The 18918-nt window shown below is 41.9% G+C and overlaps 1 protein-coding gene across 2 annotated transcripts in view; it reads left to right on the top strand.

The window, feature by feature from the left end:
- galcb (galactosylceramidase b) overlaps positions 1-8637 on the top strand; it is a 46327-nt gene extending 37690 nt beyond the window's left edge. For both annotated transcript variants that reach the window (XM_082515740.1, XM_082515741.1), the window contains exons 16-17: positions 7032-7108; positions 7743-8637. In XM_082515740.1, coding sequence (XP_082371866.1) covers positions 7032-7108; positions 7743-7886 — 221 coding nt within the window. In that variant the 3' untranslated portion in view covers positions 7887-8637. The remainder of the gene's footprint in view (positions 1-7031; positions 7109-7742) is intronic.
- The last annotated feature ends 10281 nt before the right edge of the window (positions 8638-18918 follow it).

The following is an 18918-nucleotide window of genomic DNA, read 5'->3' as shown; positions in this document are numbered from 1 at the left end:
GTTAGGCGCCGAAGCTGAGCCAGGACCAACCGCTCCAGGGTCTTCATCAGGTGGGATGTCAGAGCCACCGGCCTGTAGCTGTTGAGGTCCTTGGGGCGTGAAGTCTTTGTTAGTCTATGTTAGGTCAGTCTGTCTTGTCTCTGCTAGCCAGCTAACTAGGCCTCTTAGTTAGCTAGTTTAGTGTTTTCTGTTAATTTATGTTGTAAATTTATGTTGCATGTAGCACCTTGGTCCTGGAGGAACGTTGTTTCGCTTCACTGTGTACTAACTGTATATGGTTGAAGTGACAATAAAGCCAACTTGACTTGACTTGACTTACTACCACACACCAAATCCGATTGTTGATACTTCCTGGCTTGTGTAGCCACTAGGTAACAAAAGCTCAACACTGCGCCCTAGCATCCTGGAGCACTTCTGTTGTCTTTTGTATGTGCTTCAGAGTTTGTACATGCTTCTGGGTTTTTACGTGTTTTGGAGTTTGTACGTGATTCTGAGTTTGTACATGCTTCTGGGTTTTTATGTGTTTTGGAATTTTTACATGTTTTGGAGTTTGTACGTGCTTTGTCTCTAAGGGCCACCATAAATATACTTTATTTATTCACTCCACATAAAATGTAATAAATAAATCATATACAGTGGGGCAAAAAAGTATTTAGTCAGCCACCGATTGTGCAAGTTCCCCCACCTAAAATGATGACAGAGGTCAGTAATTTGCACCAGAGGTACACTTCAACTGTGAGAGACAGAATGTGAAAAAAAAATCCATGAATCCACATGGTAGGATTTGTAAAGAATTTATTCGTAAATCAGGGTGGAAAATAAGTATTTGGTCAATAAGAAAAATACAACTCAATACTTTGTAACATAACCTTTGTTGGCAATAACAGAGGTCAAACGTTTACTATAGGTCTTTACCAGGTTTGCACACACAGTAGCTGGTATTTTGGCCCATTCCTCCATGCAGATCTTCTCGAGAGCAGTGATGTTTTGGGGCTGTCGCCGAGCAACACGGACTTTCAACTCCCGCCACAGATTTTCTATGGGGTTGAGGTCTGGAGACTGGCTAGGCCACTCCAGGACTTTCAAATGCTTCTTTTTACAGAGCCACTCCTTTGTTGCCTGGGCGGTGTGTTTTGGATCATTGTCATGTTGGAAGACCCAGCCTCGTTTCATCTTCAAAGTTCTCACTGATGGAAGGAGGTTTTGGCTCAAAATCTCACGATACATGGCCCCATTCATTCTGTCCTTAACACGGATCAGTCGTCCTGTCCCCTTGGCAGAAAAACAGCCCCATAGCATGATGTTTCCACCCCCATGCTTCACAGTAGGTATGGTGTTCTTGGGATGCAACTCAGTATTCTTCTTCCTCCAAACACAACGAGTTGAGTTTATACCAAAAAAGTTCTACTTTGGTTTCATCTGACCACATGACATTCTCCCAATCCTCTGCTGTATCATCCATGTGCTCTCTGGCAAACTTCAGACGGGCCTGGACATGCACTGGCTTCAGCAGCGGAACACGTCTGGCACTGCGGGATTTGATTCCCTGCCGTTGTAGTGTGTTACTGATGGTGACCTTTGTTACTTTGGTCCCAGCTCTCTGCAGGTCATTCACCAGGTTCCCCCGTGTGGTTCTGGGATCTTTGCTCACCGTTCTCATGATCATTTTGACCCCACGGGATGAGATCTTGCGTGGAGCCCCAGATCGAGGGAGATTATCAGTGGTCTTGTATGTCTTCCATTTTCTGACGATTGCTCCCACAGTTGATTTTTTCACACCAAGCTGCTTGCCTATTGTAGATTCACTCTTCCCAGTCTGGTGCAGGTCTACAATACTTTTCCTGGTGTCCTTCGAAAGCTCTTTGGTCTTGGCCATGGCGAAGTTTGGAGTCTGACTGTTTGAGGCTGTGGACAGGTGTCTTTTATACAGATGATGAGTTCAAACAGGTGCCATTCATACAGGTAACGAGTGGGGGACAGAAAAGCTTCTTACAGACGACGTTACAGGTCTGTGAGAGCCAGAGATTTTCCTTGTTTGAGGTGACCAAATACTTATTTTCCACCCTAATTTACGAATAAATTCTTTACAAATCCTACCATGTGAATTCATGGATTTTTTTTTTTTCACATTCTGTCTCTCACAGTTGAAGTGTACCTCTGGTGCAAATTACTGACCTCTGTCATCATTTTAGGTGGGGGAACTTGCACAATCGGTGGCTGACTAAATACTTTTTTGCCCCACTGTAATATGTCTGTGAAGGTTCTCAGTCATCCAGGTCATCGTAGTCAAAGGAGCTTGCAAAGAAAAGCGTCTGGACTTCTTTAAGTTGCTTGAAGACGTTTCACCTCTCATCCGAGAAGCTTCTTCAGTTCTAAGGTCAAATGGTGGAGACAAAACGCCAAAACACAAACTTAACAATGTGGTGTATGCTGTACAGTGCAGCGAGGAATGCTCAGACCTCTACATTGGAGAGACCAAACAGCCACTTCACAAGCGCATGGCACAACACAGAAGAGCCACCTCCACAGGACAAGACTCAGCAGTCCCTCTGCATCTTAAGGATAAAGGACACTCTTTCGAGGATGCCAATGTTCACATTTTGGACAGAGAGGACAGATGGTTTGAAAGAGGAGTGAAAGAAGCCATCTATGTCCACTGTGAGCGACCATCTTTGAACAAAGGCGGGGGTTTACGACACCAACTCTCTGCCATCTATAATCCAGTTTTGAGATCCCTTCCCAGACGCCTTAACGCCCACTCACATCCTGGGCCATCTGACCTCAGGAATTCGCATGATAAGGTGGGGCCAGGTTTCACAATGAACTCACCCGAAACTCTGGCTGATTGGGACCCACACCCAGTTTCACACCTTGGCTCAGGCGAATAGAGGATCATCAGGGGGTCCTTTTGTCCCTCTGTGGGGGGTTACTCCCACTAGGTTTATATCTGGGACTCTCCACCATTTGACCTTAGAACTGAAGAAGCTTCTCGGATGAGAGGTGAAACGTCTTCAAGCAACTTAAAGAAGTCCAGACGCTTTTCTTTGCAAGCTCCTTTGAAATCATATAATACAAAAACCAACTATTTACATTTTAAACTTTTAACAATTTAAATTTTCAGCTTTTTCCTTTTAAACAATTTTAAAGTGAAACAACACAAAACACTGCAAACCACAACACAATTAAATATAAATTAAAATATAAAAACAAAAAGAGCTTGCATATTCTGTCATATGGGCCTGCATGAATAAGCTTTCTGAATCCATTATCATCCGCAACTGAAAATAGTTGTGGATGATTACTATACCTTTCTAATGTGACGTTATTGTCCCTGGCTCTCTTTCTCTCCCGCTCTGTTCCTGTGCTACTGCAAGTGTAACTACCGCCCCTCCCCCCTCTTCCCAGCACAAAGTACAAGCCTCGAATGCGGAGTGAAGCGGAAAAAAGGTGCGAGAGAGAGAGAGGGTGAGAGAAAGAAAAACAACCCCACGGCTCGCGATAAGGAGCCGGCTCGCGTCGTTCACTTCAAAGAGTCGACTCTAAGAGCCATTTCGTTCGCGAACGACACATCACTATTGCCCATAATATTCTATTAGAGCAGTTAAAGCATGTCGTCCCTCTCTGAAACAGCAGGATGGGTGTTGGTGTCCCTGTTTTGTTGGTCAAAGCGGGCAAAAAACTGGTTTAGGGTGTCAGGTAAGGTGATGTCCGGGGAGTTTGTGGGCGACTGTCCTTGTAGCCAGTGAGTGTCTTGATCCCCTGCCACATGTTTCTGGAATTGTTTGTGTTAAAGTGTTCCTTGATGCACTGTTTGTATTTCCGCTTGGCTTCTTTTATGCGTTTAAGCAGAGATTGGCGTGCCTCTTTGTTGGTCTCCTGATTTGAAGGCACTGTCCCATGCTCTTAGTAGGGCTCGCACCTCACTGTTGAGCCATGGCTTCTGGTTCGGGAACACTTTAACAGTCTTTGTTGTTGTTACACTCTCGCTACAGAAGTTGATGAATGAGAGTACAGCAGATGTGTGGCCCCCCAAGTCTGATCCTTCTGCAAATGCACTCCAATTCATGTTATCAAAACAGTTTTGTAGGGCCGTGGTGGCTTCCATGGTCTACTCTCGTACTGTTTTTACAGATGGTTTTTGTCTTTGAATTAGAGGTTTAAAGGGAGGGATCAGGGACAGAGAGAGATGGTCTGAGAGTCCAAGATGAGGCAGTGGGGTGGCTTTGTAAGCATCTGGGATGTTGGTGTAGACCTGGTCAAGTGTGTTGTTTTCGCTTGTTGGGAAGCTCAAGTTTTTAAAGAATCCAGGCAGGACAGATTTCAGGTTTGCATGGTTAAAATCTCCTGCCATGGTCACAGCGCAGTCCGGGTGCGTTGTTAGCTGTTTATTAATCGAGCGCTGGAGTAGCTCCATGGCTGACTGCACTGCAGTGGTTTGAATTACATTCATCTAATACAGGGAGTGCAGAATTATTAGGCAAGTTGTATTTTTGAGGAATAATTTTATTTTTGAACAACAACCATGTTCTCAATGAACCCAAAAAACTCATTAATATCAAAGCTGAATGTTTTTGGAAGTAGTTTTTAGTTTGTTTTTATTTTTAGCTATTTCAGGGGGATATCTGTGTGTGCAGGTGACGATTACTGTGCATAATTATTAGGCAACTTAACAAAAAACAAATATATACCTATTTCAATTATTTCTTTTTACCAGTGAAACCAATATAACATCTCCACATTCACAAATATACATTTCTGACATTCAAAAACAAAACAAAAACAAATCAGCGACCAATATAGCCACCTTTCTTTGCAAGGACACTCAAAAGCCTGCCATCCATGGATTCTGTCAGTGTTTTGATCTGTTCACCATCAACATTGCGTGCAGCAGCAACCACAGCCTCCCAGACACTGTTCAGAGAGGTGTACTGTTTTCCCTCCTTGTAAATCTCACATTTGATGATGGACCACAGGTTCTCAATGGGGTTCAGATCAGGTGAACAAGGAGGCCATGTCATTAGTTTTTCTTCTTTTATACCCTTTCTTGCCAGCCACGCTGTGGAGTACTTGGACGCGTGTGATGGAGCATTGTCCTGCATGAAAATCATGTTTTTCTTGAAGGATGCAGACTTCTTCCTGTACCACTGCTTGAAGAAGGTGTCTTCCAGAAACTGGCAGTAGGACTGGGAATTGAGCTCGACTCCATCCTTAACCCGAAAAGGCCCCACAAGCTCATCTTTTTTTTTTTTTTTTTTTTTTTTTTTTTTTAAATGACATCAGAAACAGCAGTATGCGACATTACGTGATGGCAGAGCTTCAGTTCATCCTTTGTCTTTTTTTTTTTTTTTTTTTTTTTTTTTAATAAATAGGACAGGGGGAATGAATGAGAGAGAGAGGGGGAGAGAAAGAAAGAAAACCAAAGAGGAGAAGAGACGGTGAGAAGGGGGGGGAAGAGAGAGAAAAAAAAAAGAACTCCTGGGTCACCTGTATGGAGAAAAAAAAAAAAAACAAACAAACAAAAAAAACAAACAGAGGAGACAGCAAACAACAAAGAGCAACATAATAATAGAGAAAACAAAGCACCATCACAATAAACTAGCTAGTCATAGATATCAATATTTACTAAATAATAAACGATATTGTGCAGCACGCAAGATAGACAGCGCACAGTGTGCTTTGAGGCAGCAGCCAAGAAAGCTTTAGTCCGTGTCTGTGAATACCCATGTGTGCATACCTGTGTGGATCAGCATGCTTGCATTCCAAAGGTTTCTCCATGTAATGATCTGCTAGGGAGTGTGGGGGCCCCACAAGCTCATCTATGATGATACCAGCCCAAACCAGTACTCCACCTCCACCTTGCTGGCGTCTTGCTAGAGCTCTCTGCCCTTTACCAATCCAGCCACGGGCCCATCCATCTGGCCCATCAAGACTCACTCTCATTTCATCAGTCTATAAAACCTTAGAAAAACCAGTCTTGAGATATTTCTTGGCCCAGTCTTGACGTTTCAGCTTGTGTGTCTTGTTCAGTGGTGGTCGTCTTTCAGCCTTTCTTACCTTGGCCATGTCTCTGAGTATTGCACACCTTGTGCTTTTGGGCACTCCAGTGATGTTGCAGCTCTGAAATATGGCCAAACTGGTGGCAAGTGGCATCTTGGCAGCTGCGCGCTTGACTTTTCTCAGTTCATGGGCAGTTATTTTGCGCCTTGGTTTTTCCACACGCTTCTTGAGACCCTGGTGACTATTTTGAATGAAACGCTTGATTGTTCAATGATCACGCTTCAGAAGCTTTGCAATTTTGAGACTGCTGCATCCCTCTGCAAGATATCTCACTATTTTTGACTTTTCTGAGCCTGTCAAGTCCTTCTTTTGACCCATTTTGCCAAAGGAAAGGACGTTGCCTAATAATTATGCACACCTGATATAGGGTGTTGATGTCATTAGACCACACCCCTTCTCATTACAGAGATGCACATCACCTAATATGCTTAATTGGTAGCAGGCTTTCGAGCCTATACAGCTTGGAGTAAGACAACATGCATGAAGAGGATGATGTGGACAAAATACTCATTTGCCTAATAATTCTGCACTCCCTGTAGACTCCAATTTTTCCTGTTAAGGAGTCGTCGTCTTCATACAGTAAGGTTAATTATGGAGTTCCACAGGGCTCTATGCTTAGGCTAATTGTATGTACATTATGCCTGCTTTCTTTAGGAAGTGTCATTAGAAGGCATACTATGCTGTAATTCATTATTATCAGGATGTCCTAAAAACTCCCCGAAAAGCCTTCAGATGATCCAAAATCCTGCAGCAAGAGTACTGACAGTACTGACAAAGAAACTTGAGGCCACTGCTGTTAAGATTTGGCACTGTATAAATAAAATAGAATTGAATTGGTTCATCACACTTAACTCCAAACTGAAAACCAAAATCATCACTTATAGTCTTTTATTTCGTAGACAGTTTCTCCATAATTTCCATAGTTGGACAGTTTGTTGTTTCTGTGCCTCTCATCACTGTTCTTTTGTCAACAGTTGGCGAGACTGTACTTGCAGAGGGACAGTCTGGTACTGAGGTACATAGCTGGTACACCTTGTCACTCACTGTAAAAGTAAGTAGACACTTTTTACTATTTCTAATGTTTCTTTATACTCTCACTTCTTCCACTGTTATGATGATTAAAGGAGTTTGTAATCCAATAAACCATGTTAGGACGTGGAGATTAGATCAACTCAGATTAGCTACTCTCATTATCAATAGTATTTTGAGTCAGCATCTAAATCACATGAGAGATTTAAGATGATGTATTAGCAAGACAGAGCAAAAAATCTGCCTTTTTCCTACTTGGATTTTATATGGAGGTTTGTTTGTTTTTTAGGTGATTTGTAGATTTGTAGGTGTGTTAATACAGTATGTCAAAATCAAGAAATAACAGACGTCACACTTGAGGTTGTTCTGAAAAAAGGCAAGGTAAACAGTTTGTGATCATATATGAAGACAAAATAAAAGTGAAGGATTATAACCTTGACGACACAGTTAACTGGGGCAGTAATCAGTCCTGCTTGCTGGTAGCTGTGCAGGAACAGTCCTTTCTGGTGTAGGTTATTGTGTTGACACACTGTAACTGAACATTTCAGCAATATGCCTGTCTTGTCACAGCCACATTAATTTACGAATTAACCTATGAAAAGTCTATCTTTTTGCGTGGATTTGAAAATGTAAAGATGTTTTTCTCTTTACTGTAGGGACAGTATGCATCAGGGTCACTGAATGGATACCCTCTGTGGAAGAATGCTGTGATACTGACCCCAAAGGCTGGCTGGGCTGCCATAGGAACACGCTCATTTGAACTGGCCCAGTTTGATAACTTTGCTTTGGTGGCTGAGTGATGAATTAACTTTAAATCATGATTTACACTATGCTGAATGTCCTGATTCATTTATGGACTTGATTAGTACTTTACAGCCGATAGCTTCAAGCATAATAATGTTGTGTGTAAAATTTTGGGCGATGTATTGACAGAAATGGGTTATAGTATTTAATTACCATGTAATTATGCATCACTGTGTTTTTTTTTTGTTGGAATGATCCTGTCATATCAAACCTCAGTCCTGAACAGAAATTAATGTCTTTCTACAGCTCACAGCCAACAAAACACTGGTTTAAGACCTTTCTTTGAAGAGATGCCAAGACTTCAAGATAAGGCTGGAATTGTTTTGGGGCATAACTTGTAGTGAATCGTGTGTTTGTAGCACATCAGAATCCATCACACTTGTACAGGATGTGCCTTATAGCCTGGTGTTAGAATCAAATGACCATATTAGTATTTGGTGTTAGCCGTGTAGTTGGCTTGTCACTACCATAGGAGCATCCCTCAGTTCCCTCAATGGGCTCCACCCCTCATTTGTTGCATCTGTTTTCAAAACAGCTAAGTTTCAACACACCACGCTTCTCGGAAATAATACTTAATGTCTTGGTGGTTTCCTCCATCTCCATCTTTTTATATACAGTGTATGTGGAGGAAAAAAATATATCATATGGCACTGAATCCTGGAACTTTGTTTGATGTGATTGTAAATGATTTTATAGTTTGACTTTATATTGTCTTAACTGCTTTGAATAAATCAAATAGAAAGCCAACCACAAGTGTAGTGTAATCCGTGACTCCCCATTAATCATGTCTGCTCCCTACTCCCATATAGCACATGCACAGTCACCAGGATAACCTAAGATGGCAACACAAGCACTACATTTTAATTTACATTCATTAAAATCAGCTAAATTTAGGGTCCAATCCTGATTTATTCCCTGTGCTTTGAATACCCTAGTTGTCAAAAGTGGAATAACGCTGGGATTTGGTTTAGTCAGTAGAATCTCCAGGTTAGGATTAGATATACAAATTCTGTGGAGAAGGACAGGGAAAACTACTGGTCTAGGTGTTTGTCTTACTCATTTTTCCAGTCCTAGATTGTCCAAACTAATGTAAACTTCTGAGTACCATGGCCAAAGGATATGGAAATCTTAATTTCAGAAACTCTTATAACACTGTTGCATCCCATGAATATGAGAATTTAAGCAGGCTTACCAAAGGTGATCACATGTTTTGTTTTTGTGTTGTTTTTGTGTTTGTTTTTTTAAACACTCACTCTACTCCATGCTGTTCATGACATCTGTGTTCTTTCTTTGCACCATGATTGGGGTTGTTGAAAAGTCCAATCATCAAGCTCTTCTCACAGTTCCATTGTTCCATGCTGGTCCGGTGTCAGGCTTCCAAGCTCCAAAGTAGAGCTTTCAAGTTACTCTGCAGCTGTTTTCATTGAAGAACCTTACACACACAGAACAAGATGGAAAAAAAGTAGCAACAGTTGCCTCTGTTTTCTTGCAGTTTGCATAAGGCTCCATGACACAACAATAAACAAGGCAGCGTTCCCCACTAAAATGTATAATAATATTAAGAAAGCTCAGAAGCTGTTAAAAATCGTGGGATTAAAGTCAAGGATTTAGGTTTAGGTTAAGCTCCATGGGCGTAAACGAAGTTTTATTTTTTATTTGGGGTGGGGAATTTAAGGTATAAGGTTTCAAACCTATATTCAGACGTAGACAGCATATTGAGTGGGTTGGTCAGCACGTACCACATTGCATCTGGCAGATCTGCCCTTTATACTAGTAAATGGACGAACTTTATAAATTGCCTTTCTACAAAGGTATTGCTCATCATTCACACATCACTAATAACTAATAATAACTAATAACTCCAATTTCCTTGGCAGCACCTGGAAATTGGAGTTATGGCAGACTGCACAATTTCCCCTCTGGCATTTATCATGGCAATGGAGTTGGTTATGCAGGTATCCCAGTGGGTAGTGGGATGTGAGAGACTCAAGAGTGGCCTTCGTCTTCTACCCATTAGGGCCTACATGGATGACATGACCATCATTACAACAACAAAACCATGTACTAGGCGATTGCTACAGAAGCTCCAGGAAAACATAGAATGGGCAAAAATGGAGTTTAAGCCAAGTAAATCTTGCAGTATCTCCATCATAAAAGGAAAACTGACAGCCTAGCAATTCTATATCAGTGGAGAACCAATTCCAGCAGTCTTAGAGAAGCCCATAAAGAGCCTGGGATGGTGGTATAATGCAGACCTCAATGATACGTGGCAACTAGAACAACTAAGGCAGATCTTGGCTGATGACCTCAAGCAGATTAACAACACTGCACTCCCAGGGAAACTGAAGCTCTGGTGCTTCCAGTTTGGGTTATTACCCAGACTACTGTGGCCGCTGACAATGTACGAGGTCTCACTCAATCATGCCAATCAACTAGAGAGGCTAGTGAGCTCCTACATTAAGAAGTGGCTCGGACTTCCCAAATGCCTCAGCAGCGTTGGACTCTACAGCGACGGGATACTGTCATTGCCTATCCCTAGCCTGGTTGAGGAGATTAAATGTGCAAAAGTAAGGCTTGAGATGTCACTCACGGGCTCCCGGGACCCCATAGTGAGAGGCACTGCTCCCACCCTAGCAACGGGGAGGAGGTGGACCACAGCCACATCTGTGCTACAGGCGAAATCCGCTCTTCGGCACTGTGATGTGGTCACGTCCAACAGGGTAGAGGAGGATTTGGTCTTGGCGCAGTAACACCTTGGTGGCAACAGGCATCTGTAACTGTTCTGGTTACAGATGCCTGTTTTATTGTTGTGCCTGAAGAATAAATTCCTCGTTTAGAGCCTCTGGGTCTGGGACTGATCCAGCATCGACACTGTCAGCAGAGGATGGTCCAGCTGCTAGTGTAGAACTTTTAGCAGGAGGTGAAGCTGAAAAATGTTAAATATTAAACATTCATTAAAATGGGTTGAAATAAATGTACAGTACACATAATAAGTAGTGATTTGCATGTTTTCAGTTAAGTTTTTACTAAAGTTACAACTTTTAAATATTGGCATCAAATAAGTCATCTCACACACTCACTGACCCAAATCATTCAGTACAAGTGCCCTCTAGGGTAGTGTGACATCTGTAGTGCTTTTCTACATTGTACATTAATAAATTAATGAGTGTGACTATAAATCCAGATAGCTAATGACTTTTTGACACTACTTTCCTGACTTTGTAGTAGAGCTGGGCGATATAAGATTTTTTCATATCACGATATGTTTTTTTCATTTCAGGCGATAACGATATATATCACGATATAAGCCAAATAACTATATTTGTAAGATTTAAATGTGCCGTTGCTCACAAGTAAAATTTTAAATAATCAGCAGCTTGTTTTTATTTAAATATTTATTTCCCATAATAAGTTCAACAGGGTAGATGTACTTAAGGAACATGAGACTTTTTCAGATAAATAAAGGCAAATATTGCAAACTACACAAAAGGCAGCCGCTAAAGCGTTTAAGTTTCAAAATAGAACAAACGAAACAGACTAAATTGTCAATTCCACTTAGAAACAAAATAATAATTCTAAAAATAAATCTTAGTTTGTTTTACAGAAGAACAGACAAAACTGACTAACTTTTGTCAATATCAAATAAACTGAGAACTAAAAGGAAATTCTCAATCTCTCCTTGTTGTATAGCTTAGCTTTTCAAACAGTTTTAACAGTTACTTTAGTCTGACAAAAGCCGAATGACGAATTAGCGCTTCCAGTCAGAGACTGAGGCTACGTCCACACGTACACGGGTATTTTTGAAAACGGAGATTTTCCGTCCACACATAAAGGCAGAAATGAAGGAAAACGCTGCTATGAACATGCCAAAGCAGCAGGTGGAGCTAGATTCCTAACCATGCAGAAATGTTGGCCAATCAGAAGTCTAGAAGCCTCGGTGGGAAAAAGTAAACAAAGCTGGGGCATAGAAGCAGAACCGAGTCGTATGTGTGGACGGATAGTAACTTTGTGTATATGTAAGCATTTAAACACTGCAGAGAGTAGAATTAACAGTAACAGTATTGTAGAAATTCATTTCACCGAAACAATAACGTGGCACACAGCGTGACGTAAAAAAATGCGCACACCTTTGACGCTGTGTTTTCTCAGTTTTTCTAGTCCACACGTAAATGCAAAAACGGAGTTTTCAAAAATATCCACCCTGGCCGGAGTTTTTAAAAATCTCAGTTTTCAGTGACCAAAAACGCCGTTTACATGTGGACAAAAGGTGCAAACGCATAGAAAAATCTGCGTTTTCAAAAATACCTGTACGTGTGGACGTAGCGCATGCACCAGTCTATTGTATTTCCAGACTTGCTTTCGGCACAATTTACAGTGAACGCTACTCTGTTTTTTGTCAGAGTTGAAATAGCCGAAATACCTTCACACTACGGAACTTCTATGGCTCTTCCGTTCGACAATCTCTCCGGCATTGGAACCATCATCTGTTTTCTCTTCGGTAACCTTCGGTCACGCTCGGTTGACTTTTCTAGTCGGCACACTCATTTCCTCCATTACCCGGGCGGTACGGTGGGTGGCTGCTTCCCAAACAAATACACATGTGCGGCTTGGCACTTGTGCTGTACGTAACAAGTCACGTGACGTGACGCTGCGGCTGTGATTGGTTCGGCTCTGTGCTACTTAATTTGGATTGGCTGTTCTGTTTTTCTTTTTTTTCTTTTTTTAAGAGGAGACGAGCGGCAAGGTCTATCGCAATAGTTTAATTTTTCTATCGAGAAAAAGTTATATCGCAATACATATGTTATCGTTCTATCGCCCAGCTCTACTTTGTAGTGCATAACATTTGACACTTCAAACTAGTACTGTGACTTAAGAGTTTTGTACAATGATGATGCTAACTACCTCAGGGAGGTAATCAGGTAACCTCTTAAGAAGTATATAAGTTATATAAGAATCTTGGTGTTCATATTGGTAACATTATATAACATTTGTTATACTAGAAAGTCTCGAAGAGAATTATCAGGTCTGGTTTTCATGAAGATTTTTAAAATTACATTTGTATATACATGAGTGTGAAGACCATACTACACACACACACAAAATTGTTCAGGTGGGTAACACCAGAGGTTCAGTATGGCTAGCTTTGGTGATGTGAACGACACACGGGGAGGTAATAAGGCATATATAACACTATTTTCACGTTAGCAACAGGACATGTAGGGCAGCTGTCACCTCACAGCAAGTAAGTAAGTAAGTAAAATTTATTTATATAGCACATTTCACAGATAAAAATTAGAGATGGACCGATCCGATATTACGTATCGGTATCGGTCCGATACTGACCTAAATTACTGGATCGGATATCGGAGAAAAATAAAAAATGTAATCCGATCCATTAAATATCACGAAAGCACCTCACAAAACTTGCAACACGCCGTAACTCACCTCAGAACGTTAGCACGTCGGAGCAGTATGCATCACGTGATAGAGCGGCTGTGGCATGCGGGACCTGTCGGTGGTCTGGATAGCATTTGGAGCTTCGCTAGCAACCCGGCATTTCATCTCCGACAAAGTTATCCCGAGAGAAGTAAAGCAAGTGTGTAAGTCCATCTCTGAATGTTTGTAAAGCATTCCTGCGTTAAGCTTAACAAGCGACTGCCTCTCCTGCTGCTACTTCAATCATGAAACTGCTTAACGATCAGCTGATCGGCTTTTCTGTCGCGAGTCCGTGTCTCTAGTTTGCTTTTGGCCCATTTTGCACCAGAAAGAGGAAACCAGCGGCTGAACAACAGCAGCACGTTTAAGCTTGATCAGCTGTTGTTAGAATTTATTTAATATTACTTTCTACTCCAGGATCTTTTCTACGTAGCTGACGGCTGGTAACTGTGCAGGGGCGGATCTAGCAAAGTTTAGCCAGGGGGGCTGATAGGGCATTAACAGGGAAAAGGGGGCACAAAGACATACTTTTCTTTCTTATTCTCATTTAAAATGTCTAGCTTTTAATAAATAATTATCTGACACCCAAAGTTTTAATTTGATGTAAAATGAATAGAAGTCAATTACTGTATATAGTAACTATTAAGTCTAATAAATATATATATATATATATACACACACCCTAGTAAGCTATAGTACTTTTTCCTTTGGGAAGGTACCATCTGTGCAGTCTGCAATTTTGTTGAAGAAAGATGTTGAATCTATTTAATATTTCTTGAAAAATAATTGATTTCTGTGCATTTTTTTTTTCACACTGCATCAAATTAAGGTTGATTACGTCGATTAAGCATCATGAGGTGGAGCGTGAGGGGTGGTTCCCTATTTTTTATTTATTTATTTTTGTTGTTGCTGGGAGTTGGAACCCTATTAGTTAGGTTGCTTAATATTTATGCTAAGTACTCTTTAAAATACCAGAATAGGGAGGATGGTGTAGGTTTAAGTTTATTAGATTGATCAGTATTGCTGAACTATGAAATTTTTTTTTTTTGCATACAGGTATAACAGAATAGCTTTAGTGTAGTTGTTGTTTTAAACTTGAGTATGAACTTATACAAAATGCAGCAAGATATTTAAAAAACAGTTTTGTTGATTAAAAAACACTATATCGGATTCATATCGGTATCGGCAGATATCCAAATTTATGATATCGGTATCGGTATCGGACATAAAAAAGTGGTATCGTGCCATCTCTAATAAAAATCACAAAGTGCTTTACAATAAGATCAGACATACAAGAAGGTTACTGGTCTGAACCTTGGCTGAATAATAGAACAGAATAGAGTAGAATAGAATAGCTGGTGACTGTTAACTATCCTCATCCTCACCATCTTGTTTGTTTCTGTGTACCCCGTGGTGATCTGCCTTCTTATCTAGGGTGTACTATGAGTATCACCCAAAGACAGCTAGGATAGGCTACCTGATAAGGACACCTGGTTACAGATAATGGACTCATCTTCATGAGGATGTCACGTGCAGCACCTTCCGCTGGTTCGATCTGAGTGATCACGTCCCCTACTATAAGGCCCTTACGGTCAAACTGTCCAAGAAACAGAATTGGCTGGTAGCCCAGGGCATGTAGTTTTGAAACCTGCAAGAACAACAAAGAAAAACATGCAGCCAGTCTTTCATGTAAGAAAATTGATGTATAACAAACCTTTAAGTTTCACATCTTTGTTGTTTTATTGTTGTAGATAGTTAAAAAGTATTTATGGTGACCAAACCTGTAAATGTATGATAAAATCCATCTTAAAATGTTTTGTCTCTCAGTTAATAGCCGATTAAATAAAAAATCAGAAGTAGCTTAAATAAAAAGTTTTTAACAAGTTTTTTCTAGTTTGATGTCTTTAGTGTGATGATGTTATTCTGATGTGAATAACTTTTTTTTATTTATGCTCTTTTATAAATTAATAGTTTATGTGTATATACATGTCTTGTTAGTTTCTTACTTCATGATATACAAGAAAACATTGACAACTGTGATTAATAAAGAATTGTCTAGCAGACCAACCATCAGAACTTTTAAACTTACTGACAACTGGGCTGAATTAACCACCCTGCTCGCATTTCTGTTTTTTTTAACAGAGGCAGCCCAGTTACTGTTTTTAAACTGTTCTTGTTTTTTTTTTTCCAATCCCTCCTTTACGTTCAGGCTGCCCAGGCATCCACTGCATGTCTTCCTGTTGCAGGTGCTTGGAGCCTGACAGGAAGGGCATGGTTTGGTTTTTGGCTTTGTCATTTCTGCAAATGAAAATGGAACATGTAGTGATTATTTCAGGTCTGTTTTGGTTAAATTATTACAAAAATAATTTATGACCAAAGAAATAACTTGTATTACGAGGCAGTATTACACCATATTTAGAAAAAAAATCAATTACGAGATTAAAGTCATTAATATTGAGTTAATTACGTGAATAGGGTTAAAAAAAAAACTGAATTGATTACAGAAAAGATAAATTGCTAAGCAAGTGTGGCCAAGCAAGTGTCTTTCACATGAGAATACATCACAAAAAAAAAATTTAATAAACTTTTGCAGAAGTAGTTCTCTTGGTACACAGACTGCTCTGTGAAAACATTTCAAGTTTAATATCAGTTTAATATCACTGAAATTAATATTTCAGTGAACATGCAAATAACCCACAGTTTGTCACAACTTACTTAGGTAGGATCTGCCTCGTGTCGAGTCGAAAAATTCGCTGCAGGACCGTGAGTTGAAAGATACATTTACTACGACTCCCAAGATGCATTGCAGTAAAAACCATCCAATCGCCTTGCTTAAGATCTGTTGACGTGTCGCTAAAGGCGCGCTGTAGATAAATATTGCAATTTGAAAAAAATAAAATAAAAAAATAAAATTTGTAATTACATCATTTAACACTGGGCCAGTTTATTTTCGTATTATCGCTGGTTATTATTTTAGAGTAAATAAAGGAATAAGATAAGATAAGATAAGATAAAACTTTATTAATCCGTCGGGTGGGTTCCTCTGGGAAATTCGGTTTCCAAAAGCACAGCACCGACAGAAGTTACAGTTACAGAATATTATATATATATATATATATATATATATAGAGGATCGCAAGTTCGATTCCTGCCTGGGGCGTCTGTATCCAGTAAGGGTCCTAAGGCTAGACCCCCTATGCTAAGCAAGCCTACCGCAGACATGAGCGAGACAGATAAATATGAAGGCTTGCCGGCTCGGACGTCGCCCGGATCAACAAGGTCCGCGTCAGGTGTTGAGGAACCAGGGCACCCTGACGAAAAGTGGGCTACTGGGACAAGAAGGCATCGGTGGGCAAGAGACGAAAACAGGGCGTTGTTGGAATGCTACTATGTAAGTAACCCCGGCGGAAGGGGCTACATGAATAGGATGAGGGACCTATGGATTCTTCGATACCCAACATCCACAATGACGGCGAAACAACTAGTAGCTCAGTGTTCCAACATTCGAAAGAAGGGACTGCTCTCACAGCTAGAGATTGACGAGGTACAACACAAATGCTACGGCAAGGAGGAGTCAGGACGCCAGGTCAGGGGGGAGATATCATCACCCCCACCCGAGATTGGGTACATAGCCCCAAGTGCGATAGGAGAAGGATCGTTGAGTGCGAGAGGAACTGACCTGAAAAATAGGATCATGGCCAAGCTTGAAACCTGGATCCCGCGTAGCCGGTTACCATAGCAAAGGTGTACTCTCAGTGGCAAGGGAACAATAAGAGAACAGCACCACCAAGGCTGGAGACGGAGCAATACTGGAAGAGCATATGGGAGAAGGATGCAACCCATAACGGCAATGCTCAGTGGCTAGAGGATCTGAGGGCTGACCACAGCGACCTCCCTGAACAGGGTCCAGTAACCATCACAGTGGCAGATATCCAAGAAAGGGTCTCCAGTATGAAGAGTTGGACAGCACCAGGGCCCGACATGGTTCACGCCTACTGGCTGAAGAAGCTGACTGCACTCCACGAGCGTCTGGCAGCACAAATGAACCAGCTGCTAGTTAACGAGAGACACCCGGAATGGCTAACTGAAGGCCGGACGGTCCTGATCCCCAAGGACCCCAAGAAGGGACCGGTCCCCTCCAACTACCGACCAATAACCTGCCTCAGTACTACATGGAAGCTCCTGTCAGGCATCATATCGGCTAAGATGAACAGGCACATGGGTCAATACATGAGCGGGACACAGAAAGGAATTGGCAAGAATACCAGAGGCGCAAAACACCAGCTACTGGTAGACAGAACAATCAGCCGAGACTGCAAGACCAGACTGACCAACCTGTGCACTGCCTGGATTGATTACAAGAAGGCCTATGACTCAATGCCCCACAGCTGGATACTGGAATGCCTAGAATTGTACAAGATCAATGGGACCCTAAGAGCCTTCATCAGGAACTCAATGGGGATGTGGCGTACAACACTAGAGGCCAACTCCAAGCCCATAGCACAAGTCACCATCAAGTGCGGGATCTACCAAGGAGATGCTCTGTCCCCACTGCTGTTCTGCATAGGCCTGAACCCCCTCAGTGAGATCATTAACAAGACTGGCTACGGATACCGACTACAGAACGGAGCAGTTGTCAGCCACCTCCTGTACATGGATGACATCAAGCTGTATGCCAAGAGTGAACGAGACATCGATTCACTGATCCACACTACCACGCTATACAGCAATGACATTGGAATGTCGTTCGGACTGGAGAAGTGTAGTCGGATGGTAACAAAGAGAGGGAAGGTAGTCAGAACTGAGGGAATTGAACTACCAGAAGGCAACATTGCAGACATAGAGGACAGTTACAAGTACTTGGGGATCCCACAGGCGAATGGGAACCATGAAGAGGCCGCTAGAAAAGCTGCAACCACCAAGTACCTGCAGAGGGTCAGGCAAGTCCTGAGGAGTCAGCTGAATGGTAAGAACAAGATCCGGGCCATCAACACGTACGCCCTGCCCGTGATCAGGTACCCTGCTGGGGTAATAGGCTGGCCAAAGGAGGAGATAGAAGCCACTGACATAAAGACAAGAAAGCTCCTTACCATGCATGGAGGGTTTCACCCCAAATCCAGCACCCTGAGGCTGTACGCTAAGCGGAAGGAAGGGGGCCGGGGACTGGTGAGTGTCAGCACCACAGTCCAGGATGAGACAACGAACATCCAAGAATACATTAGGAAGATGGCCCCAACTGACCGAGTGCTCAGTGAATACCTCAGGCAGCAGAAACCCAAGAAAGAGGAGGGAGACGAGGAACCATCATGGAAGGACAGGCCCCTGCACGGTATGTACCACCGGCAGATAGAGGAGGTGGCTGATATCCAGAAATCCTACCAGTGGCTGGACAAAGCTGGACTGAAAGACAGCACAGAGGCACTAATCATGGCAGCACAAGAACAAGCTCTGAGCACAAGATCCATAGAGGCTGGGGTCTATCACACCAGGCAAGACCCCAGGTGCAGGCTGTGTAAAGATGCCCCAGAGACAATCCAGCACATAACAGCAGGGTGCAAGATGCTAGCAGGCAAGGCATACATGGAACGCCAT

This window comes from Aulonocara stuartgranti, assembly GCF_965226115.1.
Source record: "Aulonocara stuartgranti genome assembly, chromosome: 19".
NCBI classification, from domain to species: Eukaryota; Metazoa; Chordata; class Actinopteri; order Cichliformes; family Cichlidae; genus Aulonocara; species Aulonocara stuartgranti.
This window is presented reverse-complemented; position numbering and strand designations above follow the sequence as displayed.